Here is a 17426-nt window from a genome sequence, read left to right on the forward strand (position 1 = left end):
TTCATTTTAATGTTCACTGCTCGTACAACCTGTAAAGAATGGCTTCTTCCTTTATTTAATGGTATAGATTGTTCTTAACCTTTACCTTGTACCTATAGAAAACATTATTATCATAATTATATATTTTTTTAATTTTTGTCAGTTTGAGCCAAACAAAGCATTTGATAGAAATTTCTTATGATAGATATTCCAGGTACGGTTATCAAAAAAAAAAAAATTTCACTATTGTTCTATTCAATAGGGAATACCACTATATAGAGCATCTTATCGTTCTACTACTATTTTTAGGCCTTATAACACACACCTTTACGGGATTTACTAGAAAATGACTTCCCTCTTTACCTATGATTAAACCATTTCTAATGACCCTCTGCTGCCCTCTGGTGTACTCAATGTCAACCATAATTGGGGCAGAGTATGTCATATCTCTGAGCCTGCAATCATGCGGGGATGTGGATCTAGTTATGTTGAAACCCTCCTCTGTGTTCGGCTCTCCAACCCTAGAAAAAAGAACATTTTAAATGTATTTTAATACATAACTACAAAAATTTTAATTTTCAAAATATTTTTTATCTAAATCACAGATAATCTAAAATGATATGATTATGCATCTTCCTAAGTCAGTAAACGACACATATTAAAATATTATTTCTACGCAGTTTTTAAGATAAGCCGCAAACAAAAACACGCTTGCAAAAAAGATCTTAATTCTTATATTGAGTTGATATGTTTTAGGTTTTTCTGTAATATTACTGTGCTTAAGTATGTTGCTCTTTCAAATGCAAAATATTGTTGCTGCGCTTCATATATGGACGAAAATATCCTCTTGGTAATTTTATTTATAAAATAATATTACTTGATGTCCAAATATTTCATGTAAAACATCGGATCAGCATCGCTGGAAACCTAGAAAAAAATTAATGTAGGAGTTTGGATTGTAGTAAACAAACCTTTTCAAAACAAATACATAAAAACCCCAGTAAATTACACTTATTTCTGTTTTTTTAACCCCTACATACAAGAAATTGAATGAGTTCGTTTCTTTTCAGCAATATGTGTAAAACACTGGAACTTTAGATCTATTTAAACAATTATGGGATACATCTTTCAATGTGAAAACAATCAAAATTGATTCTAGGGGCTCAGTTATTGACAGCAATAAAAAAATCTTTCATGCAACTACTTTATAATCAAAAGTGGTGGTTGCGCACATATAGCCCTCTAGTGGCAGTTTTGGGGCGTTCTTTATTTATTTAAGTTTTCGGGAGATGATTTTCTTCTTGGAAGGGTGGTGCTACTCTCCCCAAAAATAGTTTAAAACTTCAAAAGACCTTTCTGAAGAACATTGTAGCGATTAGCGATACCCTATGTTACAAACAGACAAACTCAGAGTTATCCTGTTACTTTTAAATGTTATGTAGTAGGTATACCTTTTCATTTGCCTTCATGATATCTTTGATGTCTTGGTTGATGAAATAGTTGAAACTGTCAATATGCTGCTTCACCAAGCCTTTCACCTAGGATAGTATTTTTACTGTCATTAATTATGGAACTAGAATTATTTGATTTCATTGTAGGTAATAGACAACCATTCTTTGTTTGCAAAACCTTTGTAAGAAAGTCCTAATTAAGTCCTTAGTAAGAGTGGATAAACAATTTGGACCAAATTGGAAACAATAAAACCATGCATAGTTAGAACTTAGGATAATCTAAGGGATGGTTGCCTATATTGCAACAAAGTAAGCCTTAATGATTCAAAAACCGTAGAGTTTATTGACACCCGAGCATAAATTGGAGGGGGGGGGGGGGGCGGGGGGAAATAAATAACCTTTTACCCCATGGACTTCATATGAAAGATCTTGGTACACAAGCCGATAAATTCACAAGTAATACTAAGATACTTTACCTTTAAAAACGCGGGCACAAGTTTCCATTTATCCTGGACAGTTTTTATTGGGGCGGCCAATTCTGATTTTGGCACACCCTCCCATCCAAATAACTCCCCCATTTTTATGTTTTTTTTTTATCTGACTTGCTCACAACATTATTAAATCTGAAAATAATATTTATAAATTATTTATTATTAAATAGGTAGGTAAGTAATGCAAATTTTTTTTAGCAAAAGTATAAAAAGCTAAAATATTCGCAAGGATGACAACATCCATAAATGTAAAGCCTAACGTTTCATAGAATCAAAAAGTACATTTTTAGACATCATTGTAAAAAGGTTACACTTATGCCATTAATCTTAATCGTCCTGTGAATCGTCATATAACAAAATAATCACCTAATAGTATGATTCTTTTAGGTGAAAAAAAATTAAAAAGTCACCATCTAAAAAATAGATTAAAAATCAACAGGACTATTCTAACAAGCATCAATTCACAATCCGACCTACATTCTTTACGAAAAGTAAACACCGTAAGTATAGAAAAGCTTCACTTAAAGAATATCACAGTCTTAAAATATCACTTTTGTCAACATTAAATTCTACTAAATAATTCTGCATACAAGACATAAACTCTTTACTTCCACATAAAATATATTTTCTTTTCTTTTCAATCTCATTTTTCAATGCTGTAGTGTCCAGCTTTTTATTTATAAATGTTTTATTAGGTCCAAACAATCTAAAATTACTACTTACAGGACTAGAAATATATATTGTTAGCTTAAAATTCCAATAATTACAAAAATCATATAAATTTTGGGATAACAATATTTGATCACAGCTTTTAACACAGAAAATTAGATGTATCATTTGTTCTGAATCTTCATTGTTTAATAAATGTTGCAGTAGTGATATAAATGGAACTAAGCCAGTTCCCTGGCAAATAATCAGTAGGGAGGAATATCTGGATAGGGCTTCTGAATGTATGATGCCAAAAGGACCTCGCATTAGTATTAAGTCTCCAGGTTTCCAATTTCTGTTAAAATAAATTTAGATTACTTTATTATTAAAACATGGGCGTATATTCTGATAATTCTCCCCCCTCCTCTTTAAGGAGGGGTTAAAAAAAAAGAAATATTTGGTATTCTTAATGCATAAATTTGGGTAATAAAATAAGGGGGGGGGGGGGGTTAATGCAACCATCTCGTAATCTGTGAACAAATGGCACTTAGAATTCGAATTTCTATCTGAAATTTTGCATGAGTAAGCCTTGGTAGGTCTATTTTCCCTATATCGAACAAAAAGATGGAAAAGTAACGGCTAACGGCTCAGCCTTTTTGCCATTTTTTGGCAATCTTTAGTGCACATTAGTCACGAAACCTATCTCCACATAATACTCTTTGCCACTCCAAAATGCTATCAAACAATTCTAGCTGGTAGCTGTTGGAACTGGAAGTTTTAAAAATGGTTATTGCTATTATTTAACATGAATTAAACCAAAATATGTTTTAAAAAGTTGATTCTTACGTAATTTATGATGAATTTACCCTAAAAATAGGCAAAAAACGGCTGAGCCGCCAGCCGTCACTTTTCCAACTTTTTGTTCGATTTAGGGAAAATAGACCTACCAAGGATTACTCATGCAAAAGTTCAAATCGAAATTCGAATTCTAAGTGCCATTTGCTCACTGATTACGAGATGGTTGCATTAACACTCTTATAATTTAAATAAACCTGATTATACCTAATGTTTAATTTAGTTGTTAAGATTTTCAATTTTACTTTGCACTGAGGCTTACATTATTTTGGCATGCATAAAATTGGGACATCTTCCGAATAATTCATTTGCGTTCATAATGAAAAAGGTAACGTATGTTAGATTATATTTCTTTTCTTTACATAAGAAGTACAATAGATATAAACGGTGTATATTGGTTGATTTTTTTTTCTATCAATTCTATTAGGTATTAAAAATGTAATGTATATTAAGTATTAAATATTTTTTTACCTAATTACAGAAGACATAACTCCATTCTCATACAATTTTATCAACAGTTCAAAATATCCAATATCATTTGGAGAAGACAATATACTGTACTGTCGAGTAATGCTTGATCCAGGCATTGTTGGATGATTCTGTTTTAATGTTGTTAGGTAATACTTTCTTGTATATGCTGATTTTATGTTAATATTATGGTAAAATAGACAAATACTTAATTATCTCTTTATTTTCATTGGTAAATTAATTTTAAGAAATTAAGATACCTAAATTAACTTATCATGACACAAGCTCGAACATAAAAAAGTAGGATTGATTCATATATCTAACGATATATATTAAAGAAATTAAATAAGGGGGGGGGAAGTTCTGACACATTTGCGTAAACGGTGAGTATAGGCTTTATCTTTGGACTGAGAGGATAGGTTATTAGGGATAAAATCATTCTTATATGATGAATTTCCCCCAGATTTAAGATTTTTCGGATAGGCCTCCAGGTTCCGGAGCTCCAGGCCTCCAGGTGGTCTCTGTACAGGTAAAAATGAAAAAAAAAAATTTTTTTTTTTGAGTTACAGGTCAACTTATAAAACAAAATATGCATCTTTTTTAATATTATTCACATATTTGAAGAAAAAATATGCATATTTTGTTTTATAAGTTGATTTTTAACTTTAAAATTTTTTTTTTTTTCATTTTTACCTGTACAGAGACCACCTGGAGGCCTGGAGCTCCGGAACCTGGAGGCCTATCCAAAAAATCTTAAATCTGGGGGAAATTCATCATATAAGAATGATTTTATCCCTAATAACCTATCCTCTCAGTCCAAAGCTAAAGCCTATACTCACCGTTTACGCAAATGTGTCAGAACTTCCCCCCCCCCTTCATTAACAAGAAATTATGTCCCTGTTTGATGATAACGTGTTGTCCCACTTTGTGGCCAAGTTTTTCATTTTCATTTAGCTCAAACCTTTACAAATTGATTGTTTATTCACTTAAACAATAATCATAATATGCAAATAATTAGGTATCTTTTTATACACGTCAAAAAAACTTTCCAAACAGTAATTTGTTTTTTTTTCGTCAAAATGTATTAAGTATGAAGTAATAATTTCCAATGGCTTCGAAACCGATCTATATCAGCTGGATTAGAACCGGTTCTGAGCCATGCATAGTATCGTATTATAGACAATTTTCTACGAATAATATAATAAAAATCATACTGTTCAAACAAGTTTTTTAGCCTGAGGGGGCCGATTACTATCAAACATTTAAATGAAAATATTTACTTTTCTGTCGATCTATTTTTAATAGGATAAAACAATAAACAATCATTGCCTATAAATACTAACATCTTTCACATGCTGAGTAATTTGTACCAGCTTAAATTGAGTGTAGGTATCAGGATTCAAATGACTGCTGGATATGTTTTCATTTTTCTTCTTCGATAGTTCTAATTCCTAGAACAAAAGTATTTTTTTTTTCAAAGCTAACTGATTTTAAGTGCCTAAGAGGGAAAAATGAATTAATTGATAGATGAATTGAAATGGACAATCAGCGAAAGAAATTTCCACACTAATATTCTTCTTTATGTTGTAAGTTATGAAAAAAAAGAATTTCACACAAAATAATTCAATTGGAAAGATGTCCTTGGAAATTGGTCCTATATTGTAGGTAAGTTGCTTAAGAAACCTATTAAACACTATCCTAATATAAAAGTAACTTGATCTGTGTGTACCAAAGGATCTCGCTAACCACTTATCCTTTACAATTTACATGTAGCTCCTCATATGTCCTGGAAAGATTTTTTAACTCTTTGGGGGGAGAGTACCACAACTCTCCTTACAAATCACTCCTAGAAATAATGACCCCTTATATCTGTATATCATTGCGCCAGCTGCAGATTAAGGCGCTGCTAAAAGTCTAAACCTAAACCTGTTGATAAATATCCAGAATGCATGGATTACAGCCTGACCCGCAGCAGTCAGATTCGAAAGGCTTCCATGGAGTGACATCATTATTGGTCGCCATTTTGGAGCATTTTTATATCTGAATTAGAGGATTTTTTAAACCTTTTATCAGGGATCTAAAGTGATAAGATAATGGCTGTTAAAGGGGAGGTTTTTTAATGCAACCATCTCGTAATCAGTGAGCAAATGACACTTAGAATTCGAATTTCGATCTGAACTTTTGTATGAGTAATCCTTGGCAGGTCTATTTTCCCTAAATCGAACAAAAAGTTGGAAAAGTAACAGCTAGCGGCTCAGCCGTTCAGCCGTTTTTTGCCTATTTTCAGGGTAATTCCATCATCAATTACGTAGGAATCAACTTTTTAAAACATATTTTTGGTTTATTTCATGTTAAATGATAGCAATAACCAATTTTAAAACTTCTAGTACCAACAGCTACCGTCTAGAACCGTTTGATAGCGTTTTGGAGTAGAAAAAAGTATTATGTTGAGAGAGGTTTCGTGACTAATTTGCAATATAGATATCAAACAAATGGCAAAACAGATGAGCCGCCAGCCGTTAGCCGTTACTTTTCCAACTTTTTGTTCGATTTAGGGAAAATAGATCTACCAAGGATTACTCATGCAAAATTATAGATGGAAATTCGAATTCTAAGTGCCATTTGCTCATTGATTACGAGATGGTTGCATTAAAAAACCCCCCCTTACTGTACATTTCAGCTGTCTATCTTCAAAATCAGCAGAGGAAATCACTGATTACCCCCAGAGCATTACGGACAAGAGGACTGACTGACGGCCAAGTGGATAATAATCCATGAAAGGTGGAGACACCGGACACACTGGTATCTAACCAAATTTTATACGCGCGTTGTTTAATTCTTTGGCTTAAGAAACCTTATATACTTAACTTAAAGGGATAGTTGCATTAAGTGCATTTCAGAAAACTTATTTCAAGCATGAGTTACAAGTATACCATCAACGGTAGAAAATTTAAATTCTGTCGAATATATGCCCTATACATGTAGTTTAAACCATTTAACAGGAAAAAAGATGCAGTTCACAAAATTCAAGTTTAAATGCATTTCGTGCAACTACCCCTTTGGATTTATTGGTTAAAACTATTTTTGTCCAAACTTTTTATGTAAAGATGTAGAAATTTTTATTTTCAATATTAAGAAAATACATAATTTTCCAGCAATAATGCTTTTAGCAAAAACAAATTAAAATCCGATGAAAATCGGCTAAGACATTCAAAATTTCAGAATATTTGACTGACGAACTTTAATATAAGTATTGTACAAAGGGATTGATAAAGACAAAATGAGTGCAGAAAATCTTTAATGAAAAATGTGGAAGGGGTGCACAGTGGTCTAAGGCCGGACATTTCGCCAAAAATCAACATTGGAATTCCTCAAAATTAATAATTTCTTTTGAAAATATATACCCTATCTCATATAAAACCGAAGAGTTTTTGTCTTTTCAACTACTGGTTGATGAATTATGAACTTTGAAACATGAAGGTTCAGGATTATTTTCACGTCATAAATTTTACCTTTTGAATTTTCACCATCTTTGGAAAAAATATTTTTTTTCAGTGTTGCATTGATACAATGAAGTTTCTTCACCTATTTATATTCATAATATTACATGATATATTAGGAAACTGGGGTTTTACATTTATTTTTTACTTTTTTCATCAATTTTATAGTTGTTTTTAAAATTTTTTTATGTCATTTCCTAAATATTTTTGCAATAAATTTTGGCAATAATTTTAAGTTTTTTAAGTTTTTGACTAAAAACCGGGCCCCGTAACATACCAAACCATATAGTATTCTTAATATACAGGTATAATGTTATAGTTTGATGTTTAGTTTAGGTTGTTACGGGGCCCGGTTTATTTCAAATTTTAACTTTAACTTTATAGGGTAAACTCTAAAATTGCAATACATGAAAATTTTTTTTTTTTATTCTTTGTTAATTTTAATCAAAAATGCATTTTAACTTATTTCTTCTCAATAACATTAATGTTTAAATTTGTGTGTTTGTTATGTAAGATATCTAAAACAGATTTTCGAACAATAATTTGATTTTTGTTAAACTAGTAGGTATAATATCAATAAAAATGTCTTGTTACATTTATCAATTCAAGGGCAATACAATGCCTATACTCTAAAAGTAACGTGCCTAACAAAGCTGCAGCCTTTTTTAACGTCTCTAGCATGATTCTGTTTTACACAAAATAAAAACTAGCAAACGCATTACCCTTTATGCTATAGCCTCGGGTACTTGCTAGACTAATGGATATAGAATATACGGGGATAATATAACAGGGGAAAAATTGTTGTCAATTTAGCTTGCTAACATGTTTCTCGTTTATTGGCTAGTTCATTTATCGAGTAGAAGATGGGATGCGGTAAATGAGGTTGATTAGGGGGTCATGTTATTTTAGTCCGCTGAGAGTTTCCCTTGCTAACATGGAACTCGTTTATTTACCAGTTCATTTATCGAGTAGGAGATGGGATGGGGTAAAGGAGGGGGATGGGGTATAGTTATTTTAGTCTGCTACTAGTTTCCCTTTTTTTGAGAACATAAAAATCTGGTGTAACATTCAAGTAATAGTATATCCAATGCTAGACTAAAACCATCTGGAAATTTTATTTTCGTCAAAGATATGGCATCTAAGGAACAAAGCCTCAGACTTTTCAGTCATCGAATTTAATCATTTTCCTTCCCATTTAAGTGCTATTGAACGAGTAATCTAAAGGGATTAGTCAATGGATGATTAAATAATAATGATATCCATCCCTAATAATGATGAACAAAATTATCCCTTTTATTATTGGTAAAAAAATTTAAACACTTCTAGTTTGAAACCAACCAATCAATTTCAATAATAAGTTTTTGGGCCAACCAACAAGATAATGTGTTTATAAAACTTTGGGTACCAGTGTAATTTACGGTCGTATGTCCCCTTCCTCGTTGCTATTGCATGCTGTATGAAACTTTCTTTTGGAGCCAAAAAGATTGTCTTCAAGTAACATATCCCTGTGTATTTATTTCGTGATAAGAAGCAACAACTTGGGTTACCACAAAAACAATTATTAGATGAATTCCTTTCCAATAAAATAAAATAATTTTTGCCAGTAACCTATCCTTGTTTTTTATTACTAGATTACATTAAGTATTATTAATTATCTAAGAGAAAATAACTTCGTAAAATAAGGGTGAAGAAACTTCAATTAGTTGTATCAAATGTATGTTGTACAAAGTTTGGTGATAGATCATTTACCTTTATATAATCATTTCTACAGTAATAATTATTCATGCTTCAAGATTTTTAAATGTTTTTTTTTGCTTTAAAACATCGAATTTAGGCTCTCTAGGACTTAAGAAAAAAATATAAAAATATGAAATTTTAGCTAAGTTTCAAAGTATTTTCTAGGCCAGTTGGCTTTTGTTTTTCTTCTCTAGATGGATATACGAGTTGTATTAGGTAATAATAAGGCGCACACTTTTTTATTTTGAACGATTCTATCAACTACAAGCTGAGAAAATTGACTTTGAGTAGAGGTAGGTGAAATGTCCACCAAAAGGCCAAAATAGACCACTGTGGGGTGTATATTCTGCACAAGATTCATTTTTTTCCCTGCTGCAAATTTTTTTTCCCCTCCTAGTTTTTTTCCAGCAAGGAAGGGGAAAAATGGAAAAATATTTTCAGAACTATTTATTTTATTCATATCATCCTTCCTCCCACATTTTCTTTTAGCTTTTTTATCTTACCTATTGTCGTTCTTTTGCAAAGGAGCAACCTTCTTGGCAGGCTTCTTTTCTTCAGTCTTAACCTTTACTTTAACTTCGTCACCATCGCTTTTATTTCTCCTTGACTTATATAAAGTCCACGTAGATATTGTTTTATTGAAAAATTCAAGTAATTGAGGTCGCACAGTTTTCTAATCTTAATTATCAAAACCTGCATAATATTTTTTTTTTGTAAAATAAAGGTGGGGGGGGGGGGTTCCATCAGTGCACAAAATGGTACTTAAAATCCGAATTTCGTTAAACTTTAAATGAGTAATCCTTAATATATATATTAGCTTTAATTTATGTTAAATGGTAACAATAACCATTTTTTTTTCAAGTAACAGCTGCTTACAGGATAGAACTGGCTAAAAAAAACGACTGGGAGCGGCCATGAGTATACTGTGTAGACAGGTCTTGTGGAGTTTTAACATACTATTTTGGGGTAGGGTACCACCAACCTCCCAAGAGATATTGCCCAAAGAAAAAATATGACCCCCTTAATTTTTTAAGATTTCAAAGGGGGAAACCCCCCCCCCCCATCCCCTCAAATACCCCAAGAAGAGGCATATAGGTGCGTAGCTGCTAGTTTAGAAATAAAGAATTATCAAGAGTTTAACTTACCTTCTTCTTTTCACTCTTAGCAGGAGTAGAAATCTTGACTTTGTCTGGAGTCATGGCAGACTTGACTTTGTCCAGGCCCAAACCTTTAGCAGCCTTGGCACCAGACTTCTTGACCATTGGGCTTGCACTGCTCTCTTCATCTACCTACTTCCTTAACCATTTTGTATAAACTAAATGATTTTCTGAAAAAAAAATTCGGTAGGTAGCAGAACATAATTTCCAGTCTTAGAAAAATATACACATTTGTAACAATGTAAATAAGCTTTCTTCAATTATAGGAAAAATATTGTAAATGCCAAGAATTATCAAAAAAAAGATGTCTTCGTAACTATTGGAAAATAATTTAAAAACAAAGAAATCTTTAGGATTGTATTATTCACTTTTTCGTTTTTTTCTTTTTTTTGGGGGGTTCTGGTTCATCACTTTCATCACTGCCATCGCCGTCCTCAATGTCAACACCGTCCTCACTGTCAGCGTTGTCCTCAATGTCATCACCATCCTCACTATCATTGTTATCACCGTCATCACTTTCAGCGCCGTCCTCACTGTCAGCGCCTTCCTCAATGTCCTCATTGTCATCTCCATCCTCACTGTCATCGTCGTTCTCAATATCAACACCGTCTTCACTGCCATCACCGTCCTCATTGTCATTATCGTCATCATTTCCATAAACTTCAAGATTTACTGCCCTTGGGCCTTTATCTGTTAGTGCTATATCAAATCTAACATTCATGCCAGGTCTGTATTTTTCTGCATTTTCACAGAAATATATCTTCTCAAAATCCTCTTTTTTCTCTTTTCCTTTTTTCTTGGTGGTCTTTGGGGCTTCCTTTTCTCTTTTGATGAAACCAAATGTCTTGTTTTTATGACGAAAGGTAACTGTACCAGAAACTTCTTCTTCAACAACTCTATTCTTTTCAATACAATCTTTGAGAGCTTTATTTTCAGGAGTTTCCAGGATTTTGACATTCTCAGCCCGTGGTCCTTTCTCTGTTTGTTTCATATCAAATTGAACCTCAAGGCCAGGTGTGCAGAGTACATCATTACCACGAAAATATATATCTCTATCGCCATCCTTTGCATCATTTCTTTTGATCCAACCAAACTTTTTAGAGCCATTAAAGACGATAACTTTCCCAATAACATCTGAAACTGTTAAGCTCACTGGCAGTTCTGACTTCTTTTTGGCGGATTTAGGTGGAGCTACAACTGTCGTCTTAACCTTTTCCTAAATATAAACACATTAGTTCGCGTAAGTTATACCAGCGTAATGTATTTGCAATAATAACTGTAATGAGGTCTAAATAAAGCATACTTGCTTAAATAGCAATATAGAAAATAAAAAAAAACAAGTGAAAAATTAACAAAAAGCTACTTGTAACTTACCCTTTCATCTTTGAGCACTATATATTGGCCGCCACTATTTTTTGTATTATTTTTGAGCTAAGTAACCATAAAAGCCCACCACTAGACACGTCACAAGCACCATCTACTCATTCTACTCTTGGCCGCTCCCAGCTGAGCTGCGGCCATTACAACTTACAAAGCTACCATATGGATGGGCGGCCACTATTTTTGGAAGTATTTTTGAGCTCACCACCCATAAAAACCTACCCCTAGATACGTCACAAGCCCTATGTACTTTCATTTACCAAGAATTAAACCAAAAATATGTTTTAAAAGTTGATTCCTACGTAAGGGGGGGGGGGGTTAATGCAACCATCTCGTAATCAATGATTAAATGGCACTTAGAATTCGAATTTCGATCTGAAATTTTGCATGAATAATCCTTGGTAGGTCTATTTTCCCTAAATCGAACAAAAAAAATGGAAAAGTAACGGCTGGCGGCTCAGCCGTTTAGCCATTTTTCGGCTATCTTAAGAGAAAATCAGTCACGAAACCTATATCCACATAATACATTTTGTCGCTCAAAAACCTTATCAAACGGTTCTAGCCGGTTCTAGCTGTTGGTACTAGAAATTTTAAAAATGGTTATTGCTATAATTTATTATGAATTAAACCAAAAATATGTTTTAAAAAGTTGATTCCTAGTTAATTAATGATGAATTTGCCCTGAAAATAGGCAAAAAAACGGCTATACGGCTGAGCCGCCAGCCGTTACTTTTCCAACTTTTTGTTCAATTTAGGGAAAATAGAGCTACCAAGGATTACTCATGAAAAATTTCAGATCGAAATTCGAATTCTAAGTACCATTCAATCATTGATTACGAGATGGTTGCATTACCCCCCCCCCCCCCCTTTTCCCCATAGCACAACAGACTGACAGATGAAAAGAGTGAATTTTAGAGTCGATTTGCTATTAAAAATGTTGTTAAAGAGAACTATCCACGAACAAGAGCAAGTGATTTTAAGCACCTTCCAGCATTGATCCTTGGCATTTTTTTAGTGAATATACTAGGTTCCTGTTTATTATTTGGTTTATCGAATAAAAAGTTAGGTTTCACCATGGTTTTATATGAAAAAAACTTTGAATGTTAAGCATAGTTTGGTGCAAATTCATCAAATGTTTTGATGAGTTCAAACTGTTGTTTAAAAGCTTTGACACAAAAGTATATCATTTTGATTACAAATGTATGTTTAGAAAAGGGTTGGTAGCCTGTAATATTTTTAACAGTTTTATTAATGTACTTTTGCAATTTACAGCATTTGATGCTTTTATTTTATTTCGTCCTTTGAACTCAACAAAGCAGTTGATGATATTATATCTAAAAATGCTTTACATTTTAAAGTTTTTTTCATATAAAACCATGGTGAAGCATAACTTTTGAGTCGATAAACCAAATATTTAACATAAACCTAGTATATTCACTAAAAAATACTATGGATCAATGTTGGAAGGTGCTTAAAATCACTTGCTCAAGTTCGTAGATAGTCCTCTTTTATTCAAAAGCATGATAAGTTTTCATGAAAGCTGATGCTTAAATCATATAAAAATATCACTTTCTTATAGATACAAACCCCAGAGAATATAGAAAGGGGACTATGCACGAATAAGAGTAAGTTATTTTAAGCACCCTCCAAGAGTGAATTTGGGTATTTTTTTGTGTGTGAATATTCTATGTTTCTAGCAGCAAAAATAAGTTTCACCATGGTTTTATACTTATTAAAAAAAACTTCGAAATGTTAAGGAAGTTTTGAACGAATAACAAGAGCAAGGTATTAGCATGAAATGCATTTGAACTTAATTGTATGAACCTGGTCAATAGTTTAAACTATATCTACCTATATGGCATATATTTGAAAGAATTTTAATTTTCTACCAAATAATTTTTAAAATTTAATGACATGAAAATCGTTTTTTGTGACATAAGCAATTTATATAGCTAGCTTATTTTCACAAAAACAGCATGACGTCTAATTTAGTGATGGTTAATTGATTGTTATTTATTTATTGTAATACAAAAAATATGTTTCACGGTATATTTGTAACTTTTGCTTGAAATAATTTTTTTTAAAAATGCCCTTCATGCAACTATCCCTTTTGGATATTATTCCAAAACTTTTTGGAGACCAATGTCTTAAAGGTCCCAAGGGACATACAAATGACGAAGAGACACTAAAACTAGATTTTCAATTGTTGGAAGAAGTGACAAGTATATGCCTTTTTTCAAAAAAAGGATAAAAATGAAATGTGTGAAGATGAACACAATTTCACACATACATCATGCTACTTTAGCAGATAAGACATACAATTAGAACTTGGAACGACTGAGTCTTGTTTACTATATAAATTAAGCTAAAAAACTCTAAAAAAGATGAAAAATAATGAAACAAAAGTTTTATTAAGACAGACAATTCAATTATTTATAATACAAAGTAGAATGATGTCTGTCCGTCCGTCCGTCTGTCTGTCTCTTTCGAAGTTTATTTTAATAAATATAAAACCATGGTGAAACTTATTTTTGTTGCTAGAAACCTAGAATATTCACACACAAAAAATAACTTCTAGTACAAACAGCTACCGTCTAGAACCGTTTGATAGAGTTTTGGAGTGGCAAAGAGTATTATATGGAGATAGGTTTCGTGACTAATTTGCAGTATAGATAGGCAAGAAATGGCAAAACGGCTGAAATAAAAATTTGTTGTAAAAAAGTTTAAAATCAACATGTTTAAATGGACGTACGGACATTATAGAAACATTTAAATAGAGTTGCTATGCTTTCTAAATCATACCTAACTATTACAGGAATCACAATGCAAAGTTTGAAATCGATAGGACTTTTATAAAATGTCTAAATTAACGAAAAGAGCTAACCGTTATGGACTGACCCTAATTATAGAAAAGCTAAGCTTTCAAAAACTAGTGTTGGGAAATAAATGAAATATTTTGCAGCAGGGGAAAATATGAATCTTGTGCAGAAAATACACCACTGAGGTGGATTCTTTAAAAAAAAATGTCCCACTAATCGCTTAGTGGGGCAAAAATTTGTTCATGAAAAATCCACCAAAATCACATTGAAAATCTACAAAAATTAAACAAAATCATAGAAGGGTTAACATAAGATTTTATTTAATTTTTGTAGATTTTTTATGTGATTTTGGAGGATTTTTTACGAAAACAATTTTGCCCCACTAAGCGTTTAGTGGGGCAAATTTTTTTAAAGAATCCACCTCTGGTCAAAACCGAGGCATATATAATATTTATAAAACTTACCTTTTTCTTTTCACTTTTGTCCGGTTTCATGGAAGGCGTGACTTTGACTTCAGCAACCTTGGTACCAGACTTCTTGACCTTTAGGCTGTCATCGGTAACTTTGACTTTAGCAACCTTGGTACCAGACTTCTTGACCTTTAGGCTGTCATCGGTAACTTTGACTTTAGCAACCTTAGAACTAGACTTCTTGACCTTTAGGCTGTCACTGCTTTTTTTATCCACTTTAGTTCCCATTTTGTGTTAACTATATGGTTTTCTGAAATGTAAATTTTCTGTTACAAAACAACATTTCAATTAAAAAATACAGTAACCAGGGAAATAGGAATTAGCAAACGACAGTTACACAACGATCTTAAGGGATAAGACAATGTACGATAAATTGATATACATCTCAAGACTAAATTACATCTTAGGATAGAATAAAATTATAGGTAAAAAGTTTCGAACCAACCAATCAAAGTCAACGAGTTTTTGAGCCAACATAATATTCCTAATGATGATGCACAAAATTATCCATTATGTAGACTATAAGAGGGGGGGGGGGAGTTCTGACACATTTGCGTAAACCTGGTATATAGGCGTTATCTTTGGACTGAGAGGATAGGTTATTAAAGATAAAATCATTCTTATATGATGAATTTTCCTAAGTTTTAAGATTTTTGAATAGGCCTCCAGGTTCCGGAGCTCCAGGCCTCCAGGTGGTCTCTGTACGGGTGAAAGTTAAAAATCAAATTTTTTTTAAAGAGTTAGATGTCAGCTTATGGAACAAAATATGTATGTTTTTTCTTTAAATATGTGAATAACATTCAAAAAGCTGCATATTTTGTTTTATAAGTTGACCTCTAACTCTTCAAAAAAATTTAATTTTTAACTTTCACCTGTACAGAGACCACCTGGAGGTCTGAAGCTCCGGAACCTGGAGGCCTATCCAAAAAATCTCAAAACTTAGGAAAATTCATCATATAAGAATGCAGTGGCGTGCGAAGCACTTTGTCTAGGGGGGGGCATTTTGAAGATTTTGTAAAATTTTGCCCCCCCCTAAATCAAAGTGCCCCGGGGGGGCACTTTGCTTTAGGGGGGGGCATTTTGATTATATATACTAATTTTACATAAGGGCGTTTTAAGGGGTGGGATTATTTGATTATGGGCCTCCTAGTCCTTATTCCTTCTTCCCCATCCCTTCCCCCATCCCTATTTCTCATTTATATCCCCCACCTCTCCCCCCCCATCTCTCCCCGCCCCATCTCTTCTCCCCCATCCCTTCTCCCCACCCTGCAATGACCGAAGGGAAGGGAGCTAGAAAGCATCTTCGAAAAAATAGTACAGAAGATAAATTAACCTTCCCCCCCCCCCCCTCCACCACAAAATATTTTTAATGGGTGGAAGGGGATGTTATAAAATCTCAGCAGGAAGGATGAATAACCCCATTAAAAAAACTTGGGGGGGGGGAGATAAAAACACTCATTTTGGAAATAATTTACCAAAAATCAACCTAATATGAAAAAATGATATTAGATATTTCTTTATTGTATGACAACAAGGATGACAACATCTTTATATAGCAAAGCACAAAAAATCATCAATAAGAATACAGACAAGTAGATTTAAAGAGCATCTGTTGAAATAAATATATATTTTAGGTAGAAAAAGTCACAAATCCTTTTTCCTGTATGTTGTGTGATGAAAGTCAAAGTAAATTACATACTGGATGCTCGAAACAGCAAGAAATTTTATTTTTTTTAATATCATATTCCACAAAAAATTTATCATACCATAAAAACCAAAGATATAATGAACTATGTAAAAAATAAAAAAAAATTACTTGTCCTTTCATTGTGATAAAAAGCAGAAATCATTTGGAAGGGTGCGAAGCGCAAATTTTTTTCTTCAAATATGCAGAGAGGGAGGGGTTTTTGGGCTATTTATTACACTATTCCCCAATATTTCATAGCAAAAACCATTTGGAAGGGCGTGAAGCGCAAATTTTTTTCTTCTAATATGCAGGGTGGAGGGGTTTTTGGCATATTTTTTACACTAGTCCCCAAAATTTCATAGCAGAAACCATTTGGAAGGGCGCGAAGCGCAAATTTTTTTCTTTAAATATGCAGGGAGGGAGGGGTTTTTGGGCTATTTATTACACTAGTCCCCAATATTTCATAGCAGAAACCATTTGGAAGGGCGCGAAGCGCAAATTTTTTTCTTCAAATATGCAGGGAGGGAGGGGTTTTTGGGCTATTTATTACACTAGTCCCTAATATTTCATAGCAGAAACCATTTAGAAGAGCGCGAAGCGCAAATTTTTTTCTTCTAATATGCAGGGAGGGAGGAGTTTTTGGGCTATTTATTACATTAGTCCCCAATATTTCATATAAAATTTTCTTATTCGTTGGCTCAACAACTTTGGGGACTTTAATGGAATTTTGATTGGTTGGTTAATTAAGTCGAGTTTCCATACATTTCATCCACTAATCAAACTA

General features: G+C 32.9%; 3 protein-coding genes across 6 annotated transcripts in view; all 3 read right to left on the reverse strand.

The window, feature by feature from the left end:
• The window catches only part of Polr3B (RNA polymerase III subunit RpIII128), a 39139-nt gene extending 37067 nt beyond the window's left edge, over nt 1-2072 (reverse strand). Inside the window, exons 1-4 of the mRNA XM_080152386.1 lie at nt 1907-2072; nt 1431-1517; nt 857-906; nt 343-500 (exon numbers count right to left, since the gene is read on the reverse strand). Coding sequence (XP_080008512.1) covers nt 343-500; nt 857-906; nt 1431-1517; nt 1907-2008 — 397 coding nt within the window. The 5' untranslated portion in view covers nt 2009-2072. The remainder of the gene's footprint in view (nt 1-342; nt 501-856; nt 907-1430; nt 1518-1906) is intronic.
• On the reverse strand, nt 2053-10423 carry LOC145313121 (NADH-cytochrome b5 reductase-like). 4 transcript variants are annotated; one of them, XM_080152389.1, is made up of 7 exons: nt 10275-10411; nt 9633-9807; nt 5819-5932; nt 5222-5343; nt 4790-4853; nt 3896-4023; nt 2053-2924 (listed from the first exon to the last, which is right to left on the reverse strand). In XM_080152389.1, exons 3-7 carry the CDS (start codon nt 5912-5914, stop codon nt 2453-2455), a joined length of 882 nt encoding a protein of 293 aa, XP_080008515.1. In that variant the 5' UTR covers nt 5915-5932; nt 9633-9807; nt 10275-10411; the 3' UTR covers nt 2053-2452. The 4 variants fall into 4 exon arrangements, with proteins under 4 accessions (XP_080008515.1, XP_080008516.1, XP_080008518.1 ...); XM_080152390.1 differs by lacking the exon at nt 9633-9807 and having other exon boundaries at nt 10275-10412; XM_080152392.1 differs by lacking the exons at nt 2053-2924; nt 3896-4023 and having other exon boundaries at nt 9633-9694; nt 10275-10423.
• Nucleotides 10424-10460: 37 nt separating this feature from the next.
• Nucleotides 10461-15226, reverse strand: LOC145313119 (uncharacterized). The gene is made up of 2 exons (XM_080152387.1): nt 14950-15226; nt 10461-11502 (listed from the first exon to the last, which is right to left on the reverse strand). Exons 1-2 carry the CDS (start codon nt 15181-15183, stop codon nt 10651-10653), a joined length of 1086 nt encoding a protein of 361 aa, XP_080008513.1. The 5' UTR covers nt 15184-15226; the 3' UTR covers nt 10461-10650.
• Between the last annotated feature and the right edge of the window lie 2200 nt (nt 15227-17426).

This window comes from Acartia tonsa, chromosome 3 (genome assembly GCF_053477335.1).
Source record: "Acartia tonsa isolate MP-2025a chromosome 3, ASM5347733v1, whole genome shotgun sequence".
NCBI lineage: Eukaryota > Metazoa > Arthropoda > Copepoda > Calanoida > Acartiidae > Acartia > Acartia tonsa.